This window comes from Lygodium microphyllum, chromosome 8, assembly GCF_053477565.2.
Source record: "Lygodium microphyllum isolate KBCC chromosome 8, Lygodium_microphyllum_v1.1.10, whole genome shotgun sequence".
NCBI classification, from domain to species: Eukaryota; Viridiplantae; Streptophyta; class Polypodiopsida; order Schizaeales; family Lygodiaceae; genus Lygodium; species Lygodium microphyllum.
Window position 1 is genome coordinate 8,786,152 of NC_141142.1, and position 24,686 is coordinate 8,810,837.

The window sequence follows — 24,686 nt, forward strand, 5'->3', positions numbered from 1 at the left end:
TTCTTTGCATATCTCTTGAGAGTGGGTACATAGCGTATCGGGGGAGGGATGCATGCCGCGTGCTCTCGTCTTCTGCGAAGAGCGTCTCTGCATGCCAACTGTCCGTGGTTCTCCATGTTTTCCTTCTAGAAGCCTGCAAGATGCAATCCAAGAGTTAGGCCTTGATACGGAATAAGATTGTTCGCATAGGAGGGATTTCAGTGTGGGTTGTCAAACGCATATGACTAGAAGAGAAGGTGCGGAACATGCTGTACTCATTGTAATGGTGTCCCTCTAGCCTCTAACTATGAGCAAAGCTTGACTCACGCCGAGTTAAATCGGTTGGTGGTCTTGTGTTTGGAGGGCTCATCCTCGGAAGGATAGGCCGGGAAGGGAAAAGTGTGTAGAGAGGGACTGTGCCATGCTTACATCATGAGGTATGTTGGTCAGGGCTTTTCATGGTGGCAATGCGAGGTGCATGCCCTTTGCCTGGAGGCGGACATGATCTGGTGAAAGGGGGACCGGCCTAGCATAGCCTGTTGGCCCCGATTCTTCTGTCTGCGCTTGACTTTTTATTGCTTGTGTGTGTTGATAATGTCTATACAGGGTGACACAAAAATCATTGTTTATATATATACATTTTTTCGAATCCTTGTCACTTTACTAGGATAGAAACCAATTGTAGAACTCGGGATTGTACTGAAGCGTGGAACACGCATCTAGTACATGTGGCAGCTTACTCAATACTGATAGATATTTCGCCACATTGAGTAGCATGGAACCTTGTTCGAGTCTACTGGCAACATGTAACTCCTCCTCAGTGAGAACCTTATCAAGCAGAGGGTTTTCTTGGCTTGGTTCAGCCAAGTCCTTGCTCCGAATGGCAGTCAGCACTCGAAGGGAAGTTGATGCCACATAGGTTGGGTCTCTTTGGGATCGCCATTTGGCCAATCGTTCCTCAGAGACTGTCATGATCTGAGCCCCTATTTCGGCCATTGCAACGCGGTTTTCACACCAACGCTGCTCAAATCGACTTCGGCCTGCTGATAGTCGCTTTAGTTGCTCTATGTCTAAGAGATTCGGTTGGCAGAGCGCCTCATTGAATGTGACAGTTAAGCGCAGTTCGTCGGCTTCCTTGCCTGAGATGAGTAGCAAGCGTTCGTGAAGGAGCTTGCTATAGTGCTCATCAAGGTGTTCCTGCTCTTCCCAAGATAAAGGGAAGGGCAAGTACTCTCCAAGCTGCTCTTTAGGGAATGCGCGCATGTCTGCCAGGACATAGACACGTGCGAACACCTTGAGCTTGGCATCCAACTCAACTACGCATTTTGAGACACCTCTATGTTCGACGAGGGCTTGCTCGGTTGCCATCTCATGCAAGGCTCTAGGAGTTTGCTTGGGCTTTAGCGAAGTTGGGGGCTCAGGCCTAGAAGAGCAAGATCGATCAATGCTAGGGGTGCTCATGCACTTGGGATTTCCATGGTTCTCTTGAGGCTTCGTCATTGCGTCATGGTTCTCTTTGGACGTGACTGGTATGAATTTGTCGCCCTATTGTAGCAGTGTTATCTCCACTCTTGATCGGTCGATGAGAGTTCTATTGTCGGTGGATTGAGCGTTGGAAGCAACTGTTGATGGCAACAACTGCTTTAACTTTTCAGAGCACACGGATGTGTTTGAGGTTTCACTGCTATTAGGAGAGACATCAATGGGTTCAATGGTGGATGGACATGATGCTTTATTCCCCAGCTCTCCAGGGCTCTTGGTTTTAACACTCTTGGGGTCCACGACCACCTGTAGCTGTTGTTGTTTGCGTTGTTTTCTCCTCTTTCTCTTGGTCAGTGAAGGTATATCTCTCAATGGTTCCGGACCTTGGACTAGGTCAACCGTTGTTGTGCCTAGTTGGGCCTTAGCATTTCCTTTCTCTAGTGTGTCCCGCTGAATAGCCTTGCTAGGTTGAGTGGTTTGGTGTGCCATTTCATTGGCCACACCTTTGAGGGGTTTCTCCTCGAGCCTAGGCTTCAGATGCTTGGGACGGATGGGAGTTGTCAAGGCTACTGGTTGCGACACCTCCTCCTCAGATGAAGTGTTAGGGACACGTCTGCAAGGGGTGTGGTCACAGCCGAGGGCTGTGACTGCTGCGATCCCTGGTTGGGAGCAGTGGCGTTTAGTCCAGTGGGTTGGTCACTCTTGGTGGATCGTAGTGTGGAGTCCCTGGGGCGATCGGACGTAGTCGTGTCTTTTGTTATCCTCTGAACACTCCCCTGTGTGGATCGATCCTAAGTTGATCCAGTCACATTGGGTCGCACGGGAGTATCCTTGGGCCGAGAGCTACGACCAGTGTCATGTTTCCCCTGTTGGGTATTTGGAAGCTTTAATGGAGACAAAGGTTGGGAGTGAGCCCCTGTCATTGACAGCTGTCGTTGTGCCTTCGGAGTCCGTTTGGAAAGAGAGGACGTAGGGGACCTAGGACTCTTAGGCAGACCTGGCACCGGCTGAATGATTTGCTTGTGATTGTTGGAGGATTCTGTCGTTAGCTTTGCTGAGCAATCAACCCTATCATGAGTGATGTTGTGCCTGTGGTGCTCCTTGTCCCCTTGGGAAGTCAAAGGCTCCTTGGCCACTAGTGGACCTCATGCACATTCGACGGATCTCTCTGATATTTGCTTGCTAGGCACGCTAGGCTGAGGATCTAGTATTTGATGGGTCATGTTCGATTTCTTGATTTCAATCATGAGGGGCGCAATCACTCCAATATTTTTGGTCCGAGACTCGGATTCTCATTTAGGGATCCTCCCATGTCTCGTTTTTTTTGACCTAATTTGGGCTCCTGACCGAGGTGGTTTAGCAGGAGGTTTCGGTACCCAAATCTATCGGGTGCCTGTATAATACCCTTGAGCACGAAGCAACGCCTTGGATATCCATCGTGGCATCGTGTGTGCTCTCCATGGATGCCTTCGTCTATAAGGCTTGGGCGTCTTTCGTGATCTTCTACGATATTTGTAAGTCCAAGCCCTACCCTTGGGCTTATCTCCTACCCTCTTTGTTTCAAGTATGGCCTCACTTACTGGTTCTCTCCGTTCAACCTGCGCTTGTATCAACTCTTTCAACAACTCCCTGCTCTCATTACTAGGCTGGCTTGGTATGTCAGAATGCTCCTTGCCCTTCCCTCGAGGTTTGGTGAGGTCACCCTTGCTAAAAGTCGCGATATTCCTCACACCTGGTAGTGCTAGGTGTATCCTCTGTGCTATATAGTCGGCTTCACACTTCGTTGCCTTTTTGAAGGGCCTTCCTAGGAGGATTTCCTTTCCATAATTCTCGCTATTTGGAGGAACATAGAACAGGACTGGCAAGCTTTCTGTTTCAATAGTTACAAGGATTCTACACTTCCCTAGAAGTGCTTGTGGGTTTTCCCTGTGAGGCTTAAGAGTTGCATCAGTCGGTTTGAGCTCTAGTTGACCTACTAGTGTCCATGCTTCGTAAGTCAAGTTATTGAAATATGCTCCTTCATCAATGAGAGCATCAACACTATGCTCTCTTTTTGCGGTGAGTTTGACCCTAAGATAAGCAGGTGGTACTATGTCTTCATCGTTTGGGTCTTGGTTTACAGCTTCAAGCCCTCTATTACATGCCCTTGAGTCCCTAGCTACACAGTTAGATGCGGATTCTTCACGGAGATCTTGGGTTGTCTGTGCAATGCTGCTCAGGGTACATTTATCGTCAGGAGTGTCATGTCTAGTCATCTCTACATTGGTAGCTTGATGATGTTGCATTTTGCTTTGACTAGACGTAGATTGAACACAATGTGTACGTGTCCTTGTAGTGTGGCCTTTTTGCCCTTGATGGCTAGATTGGCTCGTTAAGGTTCTAGGGTATCTGTTTGCCTCTATTCGGGTGCAGGCTTCTGGTTGCTCCTTTCCAAGTGAGCATCCATGCTCGCGTAGGGCCATTACTGCCCGAGGGTCTAAGTTGGAGGGCCTGCCACAGTGCGGTTCTCTCTCCAACCCACTTGGGGAGGATACAGAGGGGGCAGAGTCCCCTTTGCGGGGGTTCGGGAGGTGGTCCCTTCCTCGACCCACAGGGCCGTTACGGTAAACACCATGCATAGCTTGGAGGATCGTTCAGCCAAATCTTGAACCACTTGCTCGAAGTTTCCGCCCAGTGGTGGATTTATGATGCGCCTTTTGCTCTATGTAGCCTGTGGGGTCAATTTCGGGGTTCAGAGTTTTTCTAATTTGTTGCCTCATTCGTTTTTGGGTCCGATCAGGCTTTTCCACTTAGCGGTTTGCTTCTAGGTCCTTGCTCTCGCAATTGCCCACTTCTAGCTGCTAAGCGGCTGTGCTCTACGATTTAGCCTATTCCGTGTGCCAGGTTGAGTGTCCTCAAGGCTTCTGACAGTTCGCGCTGTTGAGTATTGGCTGGGTCAGGTAATGTTTTCTGAAAATTTGGTAAAACTGCATACTCAGCCCAACTGGTCCGAGTTGCAGGGTCCGAGTGCCCGATTCAGCACGTCCGAGGGCCAAGTTGTAAGGGTCGTGTGTGACTGTCCGAATGCCAAATTCGGCCGGTCCAAACCCGGGTGTCCGAGGGCCGAGTAGGCCTAGTCTAGGTCAGGTGGCCGAGTGGGCCGAGGCTAGGTCAGGTGGCCGAGTGGGCCAAGGCTGAACTCTAAGGTAGTCCGAGTACTCGATTCGGACGGCCCGAGTGTGGACGTTTGAGTGGTAGTGGTCGAGTGGGTCGAGTGAGTGGTCCGAGGGCCGAATTTGGGCCTCAGACCAGAGTCGTCGTTACTCGAACGTGTCGGGCGCCGCGCGTCTTTTCACCGACTCTCACGAAATTCGTCGTGTCGGGTGCTGGAGGCCTTCCCCCTTGTCGAGCAGCTCCAGATTGGTCCTACTACTATAGGGGAAGGTGTAGAATTACTTGGGCTGGCCAATGCCAAGATTGAAGCGGATTCCCTCACTAAGATTTTCTCTTCTCTCCTGCTCTCCTGAAACCCTGCAATGCACAATGTGGCCTTTCTTGCCACTTTTGGCCCTTATACCCCTTTTCGGGTACGGTATTGACACCCCCAATAACTCACTTGCCGACCTTAGGCATCACAAGCGAGTTTTTTACCGCTTTTGCAAGATTCTTGCCCTGTTTTTGCCCTGTTTTTGCAACAGTAAATCCTAATGCTTATTTTCTTTGTTTTTCTTTGTTTTCTCCTACTCTAATGCATCCAAATCACAAAGCAAATACCTACACTACCCCATCTCACAACATAAATCTCAAGAAAGCAAAAACCTACTTGCCAAGGAGATCGAATACCATCTTCAACCCCCTCACTTCCTACCTATCTCAAGCATCGGTTCGGGGGAAAACCCTTACTTTGATGCTTGATTTGAAGCGCGCAAGTGCTCAAGGCTTGAATCCGTTGTCCCGGCAACGGAACCAAAATGTGGGAGCCTTCGCTCAACCGCCAAGACCCACAGACCGCTTATTGTTTCAAGCATTCCAAGCCGAGCACTAATGGCTACCTCTCACATAGCCGACACGCCATCCGTATCTACGGTGTAGTGAGCTTACCTCCATGTTGTTCGAGTTACCTCCTCTCCCGCACACTCCGGTAACTCCACGATCCAAGTGCAAGCTTCAAATGAGCTCCATCCTCAAGCTCCATGCTCCAAGCTCCATAGCCGCGAGCAAGACAAGAGAAGAGAAGAGAAGAGAAGAAGAGAGGAGAAGATGGAGAGCTTCTCCACCCCACGGTCCCTCACCCTCACACACACACTCCCTCACACTCTCACACTCCCTCTCTCAAGCACAAGCTCGAGCAAGCAAGAACAAGAAGGAGAAGAAGAAGAGGAGAGCCACTTTTTGCCACACACAAGAATGAGCTTCTCATTCACTTTTCAACTTTATATACAAAACCCTAAATCCCTTTTGGGCGGTCATCCCCTTTTTCCTTTTTTACATGGCCGGCCGTAGCTTAGACCCTTTTTTCCATTGTCCTTCTATCTTCCTAGCTTCCTTTCCACCGCCCATCTATATTTATAAATTGCACGGGTGAGAGCCCGTCGCTCCTTGAGTTAAGCCGCGATGCGCTTGTGCTCTTTTACATGAGTTTTGTCTTGCGCTTTTCTTGGTGCGCCTTTGCCTTTGTCTTTGTCTTTGTCTTTTTATTTTAGCTTTCCGGATTTTCCACTGCTTGGCACTCTTTTATAAGATTTCGGGGCGCGCCTTTGCATTTTAAAATGCACCTTTCCCCTTTTTGCAGCTGCCTTGGACTTTTAAGGTTGCCCTTGTGCTTTTGGCCTTTTCTCCTCTTCTTTCTTCAATTAAGCTACCTTTTTCCGCCTTTGCCCTGCATCTTTTTTATTTCCTTTTGCTTTCTTCGTGTTGGGGTTAACACTAGTCGTTGTGGCACTTGAGTCTACAATTCCAAAAGAGCAATCACTTAAGGTAGTTGCTAATCCACACGAGGAACCTATGGTGTCTAAGAAGTTGTTAACCCAAGGGAGAAAGAGACCAAGCAACCACATCCATGTGAGGTTGCTCATATTGATAGAGACAATCCAAAGACGCATGTGATAGATTCGTTAATGTGGACAAGCAATAACCTAATGCAATGCTGGTCCATCCAAACAACCAAAGTTTTCCAAAAATAAAGAACATATGCCATCCAAGTTCAAACAAAAAATCTAGCAGCAATAGTAGGCTAAGCTAATACAGCTACTCAATCCACTAATAAGAATTCACAAGGGATATCTAAGAAAATATCAAAAGATCCACATCTCCCCTTTGAGAGCATTATCCAAAACACATGTAGAAATGCTAAAATCGAGACTACTTCTAAGTAGTCCAGGAATCCAAGTGCATATAGTCATCTTTGATTAGCAAGATTGACCAATCTATCAAATTAGAAGTTGCTATTTCCAATTCCAAGGTGGAAGCCATACCATCACAAGCCTTGGATCTATCCAAATCTATCGCGCTTATTGAAGAACAAGCCTCATGTAGACTTGACTCAGAAAAGGATGTGAACTCTAGCACTTAGACCATAATGAATCCATTGATTTACAAGTCTTTGTTGGGTTTTCACTTATGCCTACGCTCACAGAGGAGCATCGGTGATTAGTAGGACATTGGAGCACTTTTTACTCTCGGTACGAGAGGTTTTTTTCCCCAAAATGTCACACACTTTGGACACTTATTGTGTTCAGGTGTGAACACCCCCTACAACCCTAAGGTTTAAGGGTTGTACTTTGTACTTTCAGATTACACTCTTTCAGTCTATTGCATTGGGTGTTGTGCTCCACTCTCCACACTGTCTATTGCACTCTAAGTTGAACTTCGATCCTCTCTCCATCTCACATTTGGTATCAGAGCTGAGGCTATGCATAGATCATCCGTGCTCAGCCTCCAGGAGTCCCAGTTTAGTATAGATCTTCCCCATGTCCACTATCAGCTCTGGAGATGCCCTGCTCCCACTCAGTCAACCATCATCACTTCAGAAGGAGATGCCTTGGGTGTGCCTCCATAATCCCCTTCAGCGCTGCCTGCGTCTGCTCTTGTCGATGCCCCTAACCAGCAACCAGGGCCATGCAACCTCTGGTCCACTCGCCCCTAAAAACTCCAAGCGTTGCCTACGCTAGTTGCCCGTTAGCTCATCTGGGAGCGCTGCCCTTCCTCCTGTGACTCCTGCCCTGCGCCGCCGCTTGGTCCTTGCGTCTTCAACCCCTCTACGCAACCCATCTCCTACCAACTAATTTTTCATATAAAACCCTTGAGCATATAATAACGCTTTGGGAACCAATTGTGGCTTTTTGTTAACTCTTCATCAATGCTTTTGATTATAGATCCTAGATCTCCTCTGTCTTGTGGATGCAATTTTGTTTCCAACAACTTTAAAAGCTACTGAGTTGTTCTTGATTTAAGAGTGAACTTTATCTAGTACAAGAGTATGAGGGTCAAAAACATTAAAAAATAGCACTTTTGTTAATCCCTTGTTTAAGAAAATAGCAAAAAAGAGTATATATCATGGTCATGTATGTACTGGGGATGACACCCAACATGACATAAAGCATAAAGGGATTGTTCCTCTCATGATGTCTGATGGCAAGAAGAAAGGCCTGCATGATGTATTACATGTACCGACCGTAACAAAGAATCTTTTGTCTGTGGGTCAAATGGCAGAATAGAATCTGCAAGTGAGATTTAACAAAGATGGATGTTTCATTGAGGAGTATGGAAATGGCTGCAAGTTAATTGCCAAGGGCAGAAGGGATGGCAAGATGTTTACATTGGATGTGACCATTCCAGGACTTAAGGCAGCCATGTTTGCTCATGATGAGAGTGCCATTCGGGATGTAGAGACAACCCATCTCCTGCTTCCGTCTGCCTGTGCAATGCCACCTAAGCCTGTGACTTGCCCCCGCCACACGCCTCAGTAGCGTTCGAGTCACCACGCTAGCTGCAGACAACTACATCTGACTATTTGCACCTATCTCTGCATCTACGGCCTCCAGCTCGATATTTTTGAGGTATTTTTTTCTTAAAATTTACTTTTTCATTCTAGATTCACTTCTGGAAACAAGGCTTAAGCTCGGGCAGGCACAGAACTCTGAGTATGTGTCTAGGACACGGTTGATGCAAATTTATTGGCAAATTTATCAGAAATTTAGGGGCTTTTGAGTTTTTTGAAGACATTGGCACATGTACTACAGTCTCCGAGATAAACTATTTTGGACAATTTTGGAGCAAGAAAATTTGGGATTTTTGCTCATACAGTGTTGCTAAACATTGAATGCACCTTGGACTGTGTGCATTACAGACAGTTTTGATAGAGTGTACCTCAGTGTACTAATTGCAGCAAGCTATTTGCTGTAATTTCTAGAAATTTTGGAGATTTCTAGGTTATTCCAACTTGGAGATTGCTTTTTTGCATTCTTTTGGTATTGATTATCATGGCAAACCAAGGAGGAGATGTAGAAGTTAGGCCCGAAGTTGTAGCTCCGACTTCTCCTCCTCCAGGAGGACGTGGACAACGGCCACCTCAGCCTATTCAGCCTGCTCCACTTGAGCTACTTCCCCAAATATCAGCAGCTCAAAAAGCATGGGATACACGGGATGCATAGGCTTTGTCAAAATTGCATTAGCAGTTCAGTGGTCCATCATCCCCCCATTCGTTTGGTAGCTTCTTCATGAGAAGCTTGGCTAACTTTGGAGCAGATGTTTGTTGGTAAGAATGAGACCCGCATCTCTTTCTTAAAGAAAGAGCTTGAGACATTGAAGATGGATGAGGGTGATTCTATGAAGGATCACTTGAACAAATTTCAAGACTTGCAAGAGCAACTTATGAATGTCGATGAGTACTATTCAGATGCACAGTTGATATCTACTACATTGAACTCATTACCTCCTTTGTACTTGGCTTTCCACACTACCCTAAACCTCACAATGAGGATAGCCCCACTGCCTATTTTCTTTCTTTAGTTAGTCAGTTTGCTTCTAGGGGAGGAGCGAACAAGAAAAAATAGTGGTGTGGATGTCATAGCCTTTAAGTAGGCTTTTATGGCTAGACAGAAGGGCAAAGGCAACCAAGTAAAGAATGCTCTGCAGAGATCTGGGACTTCAGGCACCTCACAAGGAAGTAAAAAACAAGGGGGACACGCAAGCCAAAAAGGAAAAATGCCATTATTGCAAGAAGCTAGGCCACTACATCATTGAGTGTAGAAAGCACATTGCCAAGGAGAAGAATAAGAAGTTTGCATCCTTTGTTGCAAACATGGACTATTGCTTTTACACATGCAATTATGACACTTCTTGGGCTAATCGAGCATTTAGCTCTACTGAGGATGTAGTCACTTGGTTTTTTGATAGTGGTGCTTCTAGGCACATCACATCTCGTAGAGATTTATTTGCTTTTGTTGGTGCTGCTCTAGTTGGCAAGTTTGTACAATGTGCCAATAATGCATCATACCCTGTTAGACGTATTTGGGAGATTGTGCTCACAGCCATTGATGGATCTATTCTCCGCCTACAGGATGCTTTGTTTGTGCTCGATATAAAGAAGAATCTATGCTCTATTTCTTCTTTGGCGCGTTGTGGATTGTAGGTCACATTTCATGATGACAGATGCATGGTGAGAGACAAGGAACGCATGACTTTGGTCTTGACTGGCACTTTGTGTCATGGGTTATATGAGTTGGATGCTCTTTCAGTTGATCAGTCAATGTACTTGGCATCCACTCTTACTCCTGCTATGATACATGCATAGTTATGGCATGCTCGCATGGGGCATGTGAACTTTGGTAGCTTGATGCTCTTACAGCATACAAAGATGCTAGATGGATTACCTCTTTTGGAGAGACCTCCTAAGCACTTGTGCGAAGGATGTATTTTGGAAAAAATGCATCGGTTTTTGTTTCCCCGTGATGTTGCTTTTAGAGCCACAGCCAGGTTACAGTTAGTGTATTCAAATGTATGTGGGCCTATGCAGACAAAGTCATTTGGAGGATGTTACTGTTTTGTGACTTTTATTGATGATTTTACTCGACTCTGATGGGTCTACTCTTTGGTGAAAAAGTTAGAAGTGTATGATGCATTCTTGGCTTTTGTTGCACTTGTTGAGAACCAATCTAGCTGTAAAAGAAAGACTCTTCATTCGGACTGAGGGGGGGAATATATGTCCTCTATATTGAATTCTTTTTTGAGGCAGAAGGGCATCGTTCATCAGTTCACTACTGCTTATACTCCACAACAGAATGGGGTTGTAGAGAGGAAGAATCGGTCACTCATGGAGATGGTCAAGTGTACTGAAAGCAAAGAGCTTGCCATACAGTTTTTGGATAGAAGCCATAATGTGTGCTTGCCATGCTTTAAACAGATGCCCCACCAAAGCATTAAAGAAAATTACATCTTTTGAGGCTTGGAACAATCGGAAACCTTATGTTCATAACTTTGGGTGTCTTGCATATGCACATGTTGAGGCTCGAATTGCACTATATTAGTACTTTTATACCTTAGTACTAGCATACATATAGAACCAACATATTGAAAGTGACCTAAGATGTCATATGAAGCATTCAAGTTTTTACTTGACATTCAGGTGCCTTCCTGACAGTCAAGAGTTTCGTGTCTTTTGTATTCCTGCATGATGAGAAATGAGATATTCTTTAGGACAGCCCCAGATTCTGGTCGCTTATGTCTGGTTCTAACACTGTGTATCTGTGTCCTGAATATTCGTGATGTCTGTTTCAAGTTATTTGATCAGGAGTGAATATGATGATGATAAATTGTGTGATAGTTTTCAGGACAGTGGTTCAGCATTGATGTTTACGATATGTAGATCATGTTTGCATGGTATTCCTGAAGATTAGGTATGTGTAATGGCTGTAAATTGTGTCAGGAAGTTCCTGGAATGCTAATTTCCTGCATTTCTTGTTATGGTCCTGATGGTCCATAACACTTTGGCGATCTCTGCCAGGTTCAGGAAAATAATTTCTTGATTTAGGTGCAGATTTGGAATCAGGTCCTAAGAGATTCAGGCGATAGGAATGCTGAAGCAAGAATTTGTTAGGATCAATCTGTGAATGAAGACACTGATGGCAGTTATGTAATGATTGATAAGAGAAAGACAATCTTTTCTAGGAAGACACAGGAGATATGGTTTCGTTTTTGAGGAAAAATGCTTCAAGATCTTTCACAAATTCAAGGCATTTTTGTATTTTCATGCATTTTTTTGCACTTTTACAAGTTGCAGGTGTCAGGTCATCTCTGCATAAGAAAAACCCTGCAGTCAAGTTATTTGAAGCACGACATCTTGAAGTTCTTATGTTTTAAGAATTCAATCACTTCAAAAGTTTTCATGTTGTGGATTCAAGGCAGATTATTCAGGATGGCATGTTCATAAAGAAAGGCGGTCATGAAGTTCAAAGACAGGAAAGATCAGATTTGCAATTTTCTGGATAGCATATTGCTGTGAACAATCATGCTGTGTGCTATATGTCTGTTGTCATTTTTGAAAAGCAGCGCTATTTGTGGCTGATATCAATTCAGGCAATTAAGGGGCTGTAATATTCAGAGCAGTATGTTTATGCAGTCAATTATGATGTTTACAGCAAGTCTATATGGCATTCTTGAAGATTATATGTTGCCCATGGTTGTTCTTGAATTCTGGAACTAGTATGCTATTTATGGATGTTTCAAGTGGTCCTCAAACTCAGATTTGTTGGTGCAAGAATGGAGATGATTAAGAAGGATAGGATTTATGTTCACTTGGATAAGGAAGAAAGGCAAGATGCAAAAAGAAAGGAATTTTCAGGACTGGCCTGAAGGACTGACCTGAAGTGCAGGAATTTTCAGGCAGTTTCCTAAAGTGCAGGAATTTTCAGGTAATTCCTTGAAGTGGTGGAAGTTTTAGGCTGTTACCTGAATTGCAGGAATCTGCAGGTCTATTATCTGAATTGCAGGATGAAAATGACAGGCATAACCTGAATCGCATGAAAGATGGAAGGAAGTTTGATAAAACTGAGAAGTCTTGTCAACAAAGGAGTTTTTTTGGCCTTTTTCAAGATCTACCTGCAACTGAGTGCTTCAAGCATCCTAAACTGTTAGAATTGCAAGAATATCCTGAATACCATAGGCTGAAGACTTCTACTCTATCACTGCAGAGTTTTGAGGTTGGTTGAAGGGAAAGCAAGTTATTTTCAAATAGTAGCTATGCTTTATTATGGGTAAATCCAAGAAGAAGGACAAGCGATGCAAAATCTGTTTTGAGCATGGCCATACTTCAAAGTGTTGTCCATATGTTCATGAGTGCTGTGAAAGAGGAAAGTCATGTAAGTATTTCTGCATGTTTGATCTATGTAAGCAGTTCAATGGTATCTACAAGAAGTTCTCTTCAGCAGCAAAGAAAGGTTCAGATTCAAGGCTGGATAAAGCATGGGAAAAGCTTACTTCTTTTGAGACTATACTTGATGATGCTTATGAATGGCATGATGATCATGAAGGCCGAAAGGTTAAGTATTGCTCAAGTTTGAAGCAGGTTCAGAGATTGCTTAGAGTAGTTGAGAAGCTCAAGGAGAAGTATTATGATGTTTTGGATTCAGATCAGGATTCAGATTCAAGTGATGATGATGATTGTTACCCTTTACCTATGGTTTTGCCAAAGATTGAGGCTAAGGGAGTGAGAGAGGACAAGAGCCAAAGTAGCCAAAGATCCTCGAGTACCCCAAACCCAACACAGGAGCTTACCAATGGAAGAGTGGAGCATCATACACCTTGTATTGACAACTTGAAGGTATTTTCCATACTTTGGAGTCTTGCAAACTGTTATCATCAATCTCGAATCTGTTTTATTGAAGAAGAAACAAGTGATGAAGTTATCATCAAGGAAGTTGATCAGTTTGATGATCAGTCTGGTGATCAAGAAGATCAGTTGCATATTCAAGAAGATGATGCTGTCATGTATGACAAGCATGAGGCTGATGTTTTTCTTAATGAAGATGCTGTTATGGATGATTTTCTTTGTTCTCTTACTAGTTTTGAGGAAGATTATGCATCAAGGGAGTCAGATTTCACTGAAGAGGCTTTACAAGTACTTGAAATGCCACTGCCTGTAGTGCAAAATCCATCATTTCAGGATGTATTTTTCCAGGATACCTATATTTCCAGCATGCTGAATACTATTCCAGGTTATTTCAATATTCAACCTAAAGAAATTCAACCATTTTTTATTGCTGTCAACTCTCTAGTTCATTGCCTGTCTGAGCAGTTTTCAGGACAGCAAGCTATGGGACAGCATCAGATCAGTTTTCAATCAGTTTTAGGACATCAAATGAACAGTTTTCAGCGAGGTATAGGTCTACCATAGCAGGTTGAAGGTCAAGAATTGCAGAAATCAGTCCATTCATGTGGGTTTTCATGAAGATTTGCATGAGTTATGTCATATGTCTCAATCTTCAACTGAGATGATTGAATGACTTTCTTGTGAGTTGGAAAAGGAGAGGAATGCAACTAAAATTGCGGCAGTTGAAGCTTTATCTGTCATTAATCGGCTTCAAGAAGAGAAAGCATTGCTTCAACAAGAGGTTTTTCAAGTCAGGACTGTAATGGATTTGAAAGTTTCTCATTATTCGGAGGTCATTAATGCTCTTCAAGCAGTTGTTTCTCAGAAGGATAATGTAATTGTTGATTTGCATACGCAGTTGGCTTGTTCTTATATTCCAAATCATGATGTTATTCTTGAGGATCTGTATGCACAGACAATTGATATGGTAGATGAAGTAGACAGTGATGTGGAAGAATTATTTTTTCAAGAAAATGATTCAATGGTACCTGTGTTCGAGATAAATGTTGATGGTATCATTCAAGGGTATCAGGAGCAGCTCAACATGGCTAGAAATGCAGTTTTAGAACAGCAACCTATTCAATTTGCAGTCCAATCTGTCATGATAGCATTCAGGCAGTTTTCTTGAATAGTAGGAGCATGTTGAATTTTAGGATAGCATATGGAATGAGAAGTATAAATTAATTCAGGACCAAGGCACTACTTATCCTGAAGTTTTTCAGCAAGAAACTCCTAAAAATCAGCAAATTGGTCTTATTGCAGTTTATTACTGTTCAAGAGAGCATCCTGAAGACTTTTTGGCAAGGAAGGAGCAGTCTAAAGTACTCGTATATTGCCTTGAAATTTTACTGACACTTAGGGCTAGTTATGCAACTACACCAGAGGGCTTTGAGTATCCTAGAGGGGCTCTACTCACTGTTGCTCAGTGTGGCTTGTCAAGGGGTGCAAGGCCTCTGGCAAGGTATAACTATGTTCTTTGGGTTAGTCTGCATATCATTTAGATGCATGCTTGTGGGTTCGAGTCTTGACTGTCCTAGTCATCCACCGGGCTGTGCCAGGTGTTGAGGCTCGAATTGCACTATATTAGTACTTTTATACCTTAGTACTAGCATACATGTAGAACCAACATATGGAAAGTGACCTAAGATGTCATATAAAGCATTCAGGTTTTTACCTGACATTCAGGCGCCTTCCAAACAGTCAAGAGTTTTGTGTCTTTTATATTCCTGCGTGATGAGAAATGAGATATTCTTTAGGACAACGCCAGATTTTGGTCGCTTATGTCTGGTTCTAACACTGTGTATCTGTGTCCTGAATATTCGTGATGTCTGTTTCAATTTATTTGATCGGGAGTGAATATGATGATGATAAGCAGTGTGATAGTTTTCAGGATAGTGGTTCAACATTGATGTTTACGATATGTAGATCATGTTTGCATGGTATTCCTGAAGATTAGGTATGTGTAATGGCTGTAAATTGTGTCAGGAAGTTCCTTGCAGTGCTAATTTTATGCATTTCCTGTTATGGTCCTGATGGTCCAAAACAACACACATTCCCTAGGTACTCAGAAAAAATTTGGTTAGCCAAGGGTTTATAAACAGCTCATCTGAGTCTACTCTTTATGTATGTAAAGAGGGGGAGATCCATGCTGATCATTTGTCTATATGTTGATGATCTTTTGCTTACAGGGACACATGCTGATCAGATTTCCGCATTCAAACAAAATTTGCTACAAACTTTTGAAATGTTAGACTTGGGGTCTTTGCATTATTACTTGGGCATTCAGTTCATACATGATGTTAGAGATATTGGTTTATCACAGTCAAGATACATTGGTAAACTTCTTGAAAAGTTTGGCTTATAGGATTGCAAGCCAGTCTGTACACCAATGGAACTTGGACTAGAGTTGTCATTCCATGATGACAATGATTTGTTTGATATACACACATATGTTCTAGTAGTTGGTTGTCTTATTTACCTATGGAACACTAGGCTGGACATATAGTTTGTAGTTTCATCCCTGAGCAGATATATGCATTAGCCATGCATGTCACATTGGAAAGCTGTTCAGCATATCTTTCGTTACTTACAGGGTACTAGATCTCTTGGATTGCTTTATGCCAAGGGGGGACCACTGCAGTTACATGCTTACAGTGATTTTAATTGGGCTGGTGATTATGATTCACATCACTCCACTAGTGGCAATTGTTTCTTTCTTGGATCATCTTGTATATCTTGGCTTAGCAAGAAACAATCCAATGTTGCCACATCCTCATGTGAAGCTGTATACAAGGTAGCTTTCACTACCACAATGGAATGCATATGGATTAGACGCTTGCTAGCTGATCTTGATGTATCTGTTATAGAGCCTGCTCCTTTGTTCACTAGCAGTCAGAGTGCCATTGCAATGGCACATAACCCAGTGTTTCATGCATGCATGGAACACATTGAGATACATTATCACTTTGTTAGAGAGAGGCTACATGTAGGTGATATCAGCCTTGTCTATTGTCCTATCACCAGTAATGTGGCAAACGTCTTTACCAAAGCTCTTTCTTGTGACAAATTTGAAGCATTTCGTAATGTTTTAAATTTGATCTCCTTTGGTGGCAGATGATCCTTGTACTTTTGATCACTCTTCACTCCGGGGGGGGGGGGGGGGGGTTTGTTGGGTTTTCACTTAGGCCTACGCTCACAGAGGAGTGTTGGTGATTAGTAGGAGACTGGGGCACTTTTTACTCTTAGTACGAGAGGTTTTTTCCCCCAAACTTATTGTCCTACTTCGTATGTGCTTATGTCACACACTTATGGGCACTTATCATGTTCCGGTGTGAACAGCCTCTACAACCCTAAGGTTTAAGGGTTGTACTTTGTACTTTCAGATTACACTCTTTCAGTATATTGCATTGGGTGTCTTGCTCCACTCTCCACACTGTCTATTGCACTTTGAGTTGAACTTTGATCCTCTCCATCTCAGAGTCTTATTTATTCTTCTTGGCTAGAAGCTCTAGAACATTTGTGCCCTAAGATAGTCAAGTGATTTATCAATCAGGAATTGGGAAAGAGGGAACACTATGAAGATCAATCGGTGACTAAAAGCCCAAGGGATTGGATATAACACTGACTTTACTTGCTCATGCATATGTTCATGCTAACATTGCAGCCCCTATTGAAGAACATAAGAAGCTCTTAGAAATACTATTGACATGGGTAGAGCAAGAATCTATATGCTTCCATTATCCAACAATCATAATAGGTGTCACGAAGTCCCCAAAGCTAAATAAAAGGATCTTTGCTTGATTTCCTCATTTTACATTGGCCATTATGAAACCAACAAGGAAAAACTTGAAGCATTGGTATAGAGAAATAAGGACAAAGCATGTTCAAATTGAATTGGCATTCTAGCCCCCACTATTTAGCAGCTCGCATTGACTGTTGACTAATGACAATAACCAAACAAAGAAGGGTGCTTTTGACTTCAATGCATGATCATTCATATGTAGCATATACATTCTCGAGAGTGCTCGCAAATGTCCATGGTGTCAACCTTTCTAAAATTACTTGTAAAGATCCGTTGTGTGACAAAACTATATGTTGCAAGTCAATCGGGATAAGGCAACATGATGCTTAATATCATTAGATATATGTTCTGCCGTATTCGAGACCTGCAAATTCTTGATATGTATGCTTCTTTTTAATATCCCAATTTCTATATGAATGTCTCATTCCAAGGCAAATTGACATAGAATCTCATCATTCCCTTACTTTTACTACCATGTAGAATGAATCTTCATCAGATGACATGAAGTAGAGTGATGTACATAAAACTTCAACTAAGAAAGATATAGTAGTAGAAAGTAGCGTGCTTAAGATCCTAGATCCTAAGCCTAAAGCTATTGATGTCCCTACTAAATCCACCCACTAGTTAGACCAAGTTGAGCCAACTAAATCATCCTAGAATAGTTAAGAGGAGGTTCCCTAATTTCACCTATAGATTGGTGCCACAAAACCTAATCTACCTACTTATACAAAGTCTTTTCTAGTTTGTCAATCTTTGAGTAGCATGGCTATTGATATAGCAAAAAAAGACATTTCCTCTAAAGTAGAATGGCTACTTCAACAACTTGAGAAAAATTACCATTCCTTGATCCCATTCTTATAGAAGTGGTTTTCTCATTGAGTTGAGCTTACTCACAATGGTGGTTTCCTCATGAGGATGGCTAAGTAACAATATATAGTTAGTACTCTTTAATTTGACCCAACTTACTATAGAACCACTTCATTATAGTCTAATATACTTGCTTGAAATATGGACATGCCATCACAAGTGCAATATTACCTATTGATTGGATAAGATTCTGACTAAAAAGGAATTATATATAGCTAGTTGCTTTACAAGAGCTTCTTTGCTTAGTGATTTGATTACTTACCTTTGTGGACTAGTTACCAAACAAACCAACTTTGATGCTTTTGCTGAATTGGAATACGACCCCAATATCTATAACTAGCGGATTCATACAACTCTATGTAGGTCACACGATAAATATTTAAAAGAGAATCCAACAACATAAAAGAAAACCAGTCAAAAAAGTGAAAAAAGATATCAAAACCTACCAATCGTTTGAAGAAAATTTTGAGATTAGCATCAAGGTAACAATTGATAGCATAGAAAAGGCGCTATATACACCTATAAAAAAATGCTATTGCAAGCTACAACAACTTGTACGTACACCCAAATAGATGTAAATCAATGTCTTTTTTTGAAGAGAAGAAACTTAATTTAGCATAGCAATATATTAATATATAATACATTATGTATTCCATGCTAGTCCACACTAATTAAATAAGTACAATCACCCTACTTTGTACTTTATCCATGCCTTTCAATCTTTAATTTTGTTCCAAGTACATTCATCGCTCCTCAAACTCAAATAATATAAAATACCTTACCATAATTTGATGTTTTTTTCCACAGACGATTGATAAAAAAGGCAAATTTTTAATATTTACCTCTTACTTGTTAACCACAAAAGCTTCAGCATTGGTCACTAAATAATCCAAAATCAACCACATGGTTGCACTTGTCAACTTAGTTTTCTTAAACATTGATTGCGTTGTTTATCTTGAACATTGCCTGCGAGCTTTAGATCATCCTACTTTACTCATGAGTATGCAAACAACCAAGATGCGGTGATCACAACTCTCCGGAATCCTCGCCCCAATCTCCAAAATAACCGTGTGATATATGTGATAGTGAAAGGGCTAATTAGGTGTGTGTGAACGGACGCATGTATCTGTAGACCGAGAGGAGAGAGAGAGAGAGCGCGGGCGCGCGCAAGCGAGCGAGCTGGGCACCTTATCCTTTCGAGTCGGCCTGGGCTGAAAGTTGGGGGCCCGATTTGCAAGGAAGCTCCAATGGCCAAGAAGTAGCTGGAAGTCTAATATCCGCTCTCAGTACTATCGATTGGGGCTACACAGAACCGGAAGAAGGATGCGGCTAATTTCTCTCTTCTCTTGTCTGCCTGGGCCACAGTTAATCAGCGGAATGGGTCTCTGATTGCAGGGCTTTCTTCGAGTCGAAGAAAGCAAAGCCCAGCCTCAGCTGCCTTGTTGATCGGGGGAATATAATCATGGCCTCTGCCAGTGCGCTCTGCAGAGGACCTGGGTGCCTCTTAGAAGGCGGGCGAGAGTGCGTGCTCTCATCATCGAGGAAGGCTCCGCATCTTCATCTTTCACTAATTCCTGCATCAAATGGCAGTGACGGCAATGGTGCGGCTCGTGCTCACAGACAGCCCTCTCTGACCATGATCATCACCGCTGCGGCTCAAGATAACTCCGCTGCGAGGAAGGGCACTCGCATTTTCAACTTCGGAGCTAATAATAGTAAGAAAGAGATCATCAGTACGACAGGGGAATCTGCATCGCCTGGCACGAAGATTTTCAGATTTGGTCCCAAGAAGAAGAAGCAGCAGCCAGATGCAGACGATGACCTTGAGGGAGATCAAGAGGAGGAAGAGGAACCGCTCATTTTTGGTACCAAGCTGTTCGGGTTGAATGTGCCCGGGGGAAAACAGAGGAAGGTCAATGATGCAGCTTCCAAAGAAAAGGCCCAGTTGAGACTGGTACCCGCCCAAAAGGCCGGGACGTTAGTCTCATTCTTGAATTCTAATAAGCCTCGGCGTCAGGATCCCAAGACAGTGTTTGTGGCAGGGGCAACAGGGCAGATCGGTGCAAGGATCTCCCAGAAGCTTCTTCGCGAGGGGTTTAATGTAAGGGGCGGCGTGCGAGATCTTTTTGTCGCTCAGCAGCTCGCCGAGTTCGCCACTCAATACGGGGTACGTACTTTTGAATATTCTCCTTTGCAATGCTTATGACTGTGTGCACCCAGCTTATAAATCTTCGAAAGGGGCAGATTCTTGTATTCTGCTGCTCTGGGACGTTCATTACACATGTAAACTAAGTTGAGTCTCGTCCATGCACTCTCGGCCAGCACGCAGCAGTATATAGCTGGTTCATCTGCCCTTCGTCATTGCCTCTGCAATCTAAGAAAGTTGAACAAGCGTCTGGCAACAATAGGAGTTATACGTCCGCGAACCTTTTCGCCCCCGAGGGTTTTATCGTGCAGGTCACATGGACTCGCTAGGATGGTGATTTCAAGGTTCAGTTCAATGTGTAATCAGCCAGTTCTTTCGAGGTTCACAGTGTGCAATTCCTAGACACTTACAGATATCTGTGCCGCCGGAGAAGCACATCTCAGGGTTTCAACTCACTCACCGTGAAACTCAAACCAACTGGGCTACGACCCCATTAGCCAGAACGTGCAATTCTCACATCCACAGAGAGATACTCGTAATTCTCCACAATATTGAGTTCTCCACAATACTGTCCAATAGCTGTTAATTACCACAGATTACTTAATATACTGGGGTCCAGTAGTGGAAAAGTTGAAACTGTCGATCTAGTGAATTATCTGGGGCGTGGATCACTTTAATAAAGGTGATTAGTGCCAGAATCTGACGGAGAAATTGACTTTTTGTGGGGAAGGCAAGGAAGAGAGTGCTCCGGAAGGGGGTGGCTGGTAGAAAGTTTGAAGCTGTGCTGTTTAATTACTAGTTTCTCATGATTTGAGTATCCTGCCCAGATGATCAGAAGTAACTACAATTCCTTGACATATGCCTTTCTACGTCTGACATTTGAAACCTAGTTCTTGACAGGACAGAGACGTGCTGTCAGTCTTGTGTCCTTTAGACAACGAGGGGAATCGGGATATAATTTGAGGCCCTGGGGCTGTGAGAGCGTCTATCATAGCTCGGGAAACTGTTTTACGTAATCTTAATCAAGTCGAGGCTACATCGACTAATTCCACTGCTTGCAAGCTAGTTATTGTCTGCAACTGCTAATTGTTAAATTGCAACTCTCTGTTGGGATTGATGTCCAGTCTATGGGATGTGAATGTCGATTAGTGACAAGTGTTTATAGCGCTTGACATGGGTTAGGTGGTATCTCGAGAAGAAGCCAAGCGGGTGAATGCGGTGGAGTTTGATTTCAAGAACGTGGAGTCGATTGCGAAGGCCATCGGGAGTGCCGCGAAGGTAGTTGTCACAATTGGCCCCACGGAGGATGGGCCCAAAGCCAAGGTCTCGTTTGAGGACGCCTCCAATGTCGTCCAGGCGGCAGTCCTAGCCAACGTTGGCAGCCTCGTGGTCGTGTATGAGCCTAGCACCGGCGGCGCGGATGCGGCAGGCGCTAATCCTCTGGCCGGCCTTACCTCCTTCTTCACCGAGCTCTTTAGCAAGCCAGTGGCGGTTTCTCTTTCCGAGCTTCTCAACCTCATGGCTGACTCGCAACTAAGCTACACGCTGTTGAAGACTAGTCCCTCAGAAGGTGTGGACGACCTTTCTCCATCGCTGCAGACTATTGACATTCGCAAAGAAGGAACTCCAGTCTCAGCTGAGAGTGCCAAGGTCTCGCTCTCCCCTCTCCTCTCTCTCATCAAGATAACATCGTCCTTGCTCTCCTGATCAGACGAAATGAGCCAACTTTAGCATGTTCACACTAATATATGTGCGCACATGTCACGACGGTTGTCAATAACGACAATATTAAGTTCAAAGCTAGTCGTGTAGACTAGCTGTATGATGTCTTTGCTTCTCAATTGTACCCCCGACCAAACAAGTTGTTGCACGAGGACAAATGGAGTACGTAGTGCAGGGGACCGTGAACAGAACTTCTGAAGAATGGAGGGCGGAGGTCGGGATTTTGGATCATATTGAAGTGCGCAGGCTATCGTGCTTCGATGTGGTTCAAGCCGCTATTATGAATTAACTTGGGGTTTTGTTTCGCAGATTTCAAAGAGCCAAATAGCATCGGTTGTTGCTGAGGTGCTTCTCAATCCTGCTGCAGCAGAAAACAAGGTCTCATCTTTTATTGTATACCCTTACCCTTTCAAATACTGCGGCAGACAATCCTGCCGATCGTCTATGAAACGTCAAAGTTTCCAATGTGGTGAACATTGCGTGTATTGGCCAGGTTATGGAGGTTTTCACAAGTGCTTCAGCTGCAGCGGTACCCATCGCTGAACTGTTGAGGTAGTCTAATGTTTTTTCTTTCTGAACAGAAATTAGAGGGTTAATATATGATTAACGCGGATGAGATGAGATGATTGATTGTTGTTTGCTATTGAATGATTGATGACGACAGTGCTATCCTGAAGGACGGGAGGCGAGAAGCCTTGTCGGCGGCACGGGCAAAAGCAGAAGAGGAGGAGAGAGAGCGAGAGGCGCGGGAGAGGGCGGAGGCGGAGGCGCGCGCAGCCGTGGAGGAAGCTCGCAGAGCCGCCCAGCTGGCTGCGCAGCTGGAGGCGGAGGCCAAGCAGCTGGCAGCGGAGGAGGCCAGGGCCACCAGCCTGGCCGAGAAGGCGCAGGCGCAGGCAGCCGCTGCCGCCGCCTCTGTGGATGGGCTCGCCACCAGACTCAAAGAAATCGCTGGATACACTAGCAATTCGCCTGCTGCTGCTGCACCCACTTTCAACATCAAGGTGGCCCCAACCATTAATATAAGTAAAGCCGGCAAACCCATACCAGCTCCTTCTCTAAACTTCTCCCTTCCTGGAGCCTTCAATCTCAACCTCAAGCCAGCTAGTAGTGCAGCCTCACCAGCAGCAGCTGCAGCCAACCCTGCCCCCACACCCTCTCCTCCTAAAAAGATCAACAAGCAACGTGAATCTCCAGCTACTCCCGCAGTTGCAGCATCTGTGCCACCTTCCAAACCTGAGGTTAAACCCATTTTTGGTGGTCTATTTTCACAAGAGACTGTCTATATTGATGAGGTCTAGGGTTTGCTAGTATGGAGATGTGCCAATCGCCTCTGTATTCTGTAATGCCAGAGCTATATGAACATTTCAATCCATCTTTATTTTCGCATGGTTGTCATAAGCTTCAGGTAGGTTTATGGTGGCCAAGTTCTAGAGAGTCTTCTAATCCAATTTGCCATTTCATTTGAAAGCCTCATATTGACTAGCGATTCCAACAGACGGCACTTCTGCTCAATGATTATTGTATTCGTTGGAGATGTGTATACACGTCAATTTGGTCGTTGATTGAGCAAGGCTCCAATTAGGAGCTCAATTGGTCACATGCTACATCCCAAATATCGGTCAATGGTTTATGAAGTGAATTTGCCACAACTAGGACCTTTATGTTTTTCATGGGGAGGGTTATGACTAATAAGAAATCCAATGTGGTTTTACATCATGTTTCAAGCTAGCTAGAACAACCCTCAATCACTTCAAATTCATTCGCAAGGGCTTCTATCAAGTTATTGTTGGCTTGCAAGCGCAACATTGAATTTCCTTTGTGAAGATCAAAGGGCTCATATGGAATGGTAGATGTAAGCACGCAAGAAGAGTACTACCTGAGATACCACGAGAACTACCATTGGAGGAACTAAGGTAAGAGCTGGTTTAGCCACATGCTTTAAGCACTTCCTCTAAATGACCAAAGGAGGAGAGGAGTCATTATTTGCAGGGATCCGTTCAAATTCTTCAATAGAAGGAACGGGAACCACTGGAGGATTTTCAAGAGGTGGTGGAATTTCCTTTGCATGGGGGATAGAGTATGTTAGGAAAACATACAAGAAAAAATCATGAGTGTCATTAGTCAAATTACCCCTTGTAACGCTAACAAAGTGTTAATCCATTTTGGCAAGGAGATAAGAACTCCAATCAATAGTCATGCCCTTGAGCACCATTCTTTTCTCTGTTCGAAGTGCTGTCTATTGCCTGTAAACTGCGATTGCGGCGCGCCAATTTCGCCAGTCACTTTTCTTTATTTTTCTTTTTATAAAATCTTCCAACTAACTAAAATATCACTTGTCTTTTCTTTTAAATGACATCTAGTTCCATATCGTTTTTTTAGGATAATATCTAAAATATCTAAAATATACTAGCTTTGCCCAAAATCTAATGTTTTTGGACCTTCCAAACTATATACATGAACTTAGTGATTAATATAATTCATAAGTCTCGTTCACGTTGTAATTTACGTGAAGGGTAGCTACAGTCTTTGCCAATTCGAGAAAAACATCGAATTTACGACTCTTGATTTTTCTAAATAAATTTTTTAAATTAAATAAAAATGATCAATAATTAATGTTAGTTAGTTTTTACCTTAGTTAGTCTTTAGTTAGTAATCTTACTAACTTATTAATTGACTAACTAACTTACGAACCAACCAACTAACTTTTATTGTGCGGAGATATTACAAAGGCATTCACATGGAAGAGAAGATTCAAGGGAATATGGAAGGCCACTCCATCATACAAATTGAATGTGCTGAGGTGGAGGTTGGTTGTGAAGAAGTTGCCCCTATGCTTGAGGCTA

At 43.6% G+C, this 24,686-nt stretch overlaps 1 protein-coding gene across 2 annotated transcripts; it reads left to right on the forward strand.

The window, feature by feature from the left end:
* Window positions 1-19,203: 19,203 nt before the first annotated feature.
* Window positions 19,204-23,375, forward strand: PTAC16 (plastid transcriptionally active 16). Of its 2 annotated transcripts, XM_087682544.1 has the most exons (5): window positions 19,207-20,142; window positions 21,304-21,771; window positions 22,153-22,221; window positions 22,337-22,395; window positions 22,508-23,375. In XM_087682544.1, the coding sequence occupies exons 1-5, from the start codon at window positions 19,438-19,440 to the stop codon at window positions 23,139-23,141; spliced, it is 1,935 nt and encodes a 644-aa protein (XP_087538670.1). In that variant the 5' UTR covers window positions 19,207-19,437; the 3' UTR covers window positions 23,142-23,375. The 2 variants fall into 2 exon arrangements, with proteins under 2 accessions (XP_087538671.1, XP_087538670.1); XM_087682545.1 differs by lacking the exon at window positions 21,304-21,771 and having other exon boundaries at window positions 19,204-20,142.
* The last annotated feature ends 1,311 nt before the right edge of the window (window positions 23,376-24,686 follow it).

Bases quoted from the DNA above. Each gene is read 5' to 3' on its own strand.
- PTAC16 (XM_087682544.1), top strand. From the start codon at position 19,438: ATGGCCTCTGCCAGTGCGCTCTGCAGAGGACCTGGGTGCCTCTTAGAA. The intron at 20,143-21,303 runs GTACGTACTTTT...GACATGGGTTAG, and splicing joins AGTTCGCCACTCAATACGGG to GTGGTATCTCGAGAAGAAGC. The intron at 22,396-22,507 runs GTAGTCTAATGT...TGATGACGACAG, and splicing joins CCCATCGCTGAACTGTTGAG to TGCTATCCTGAAGGACGGGA.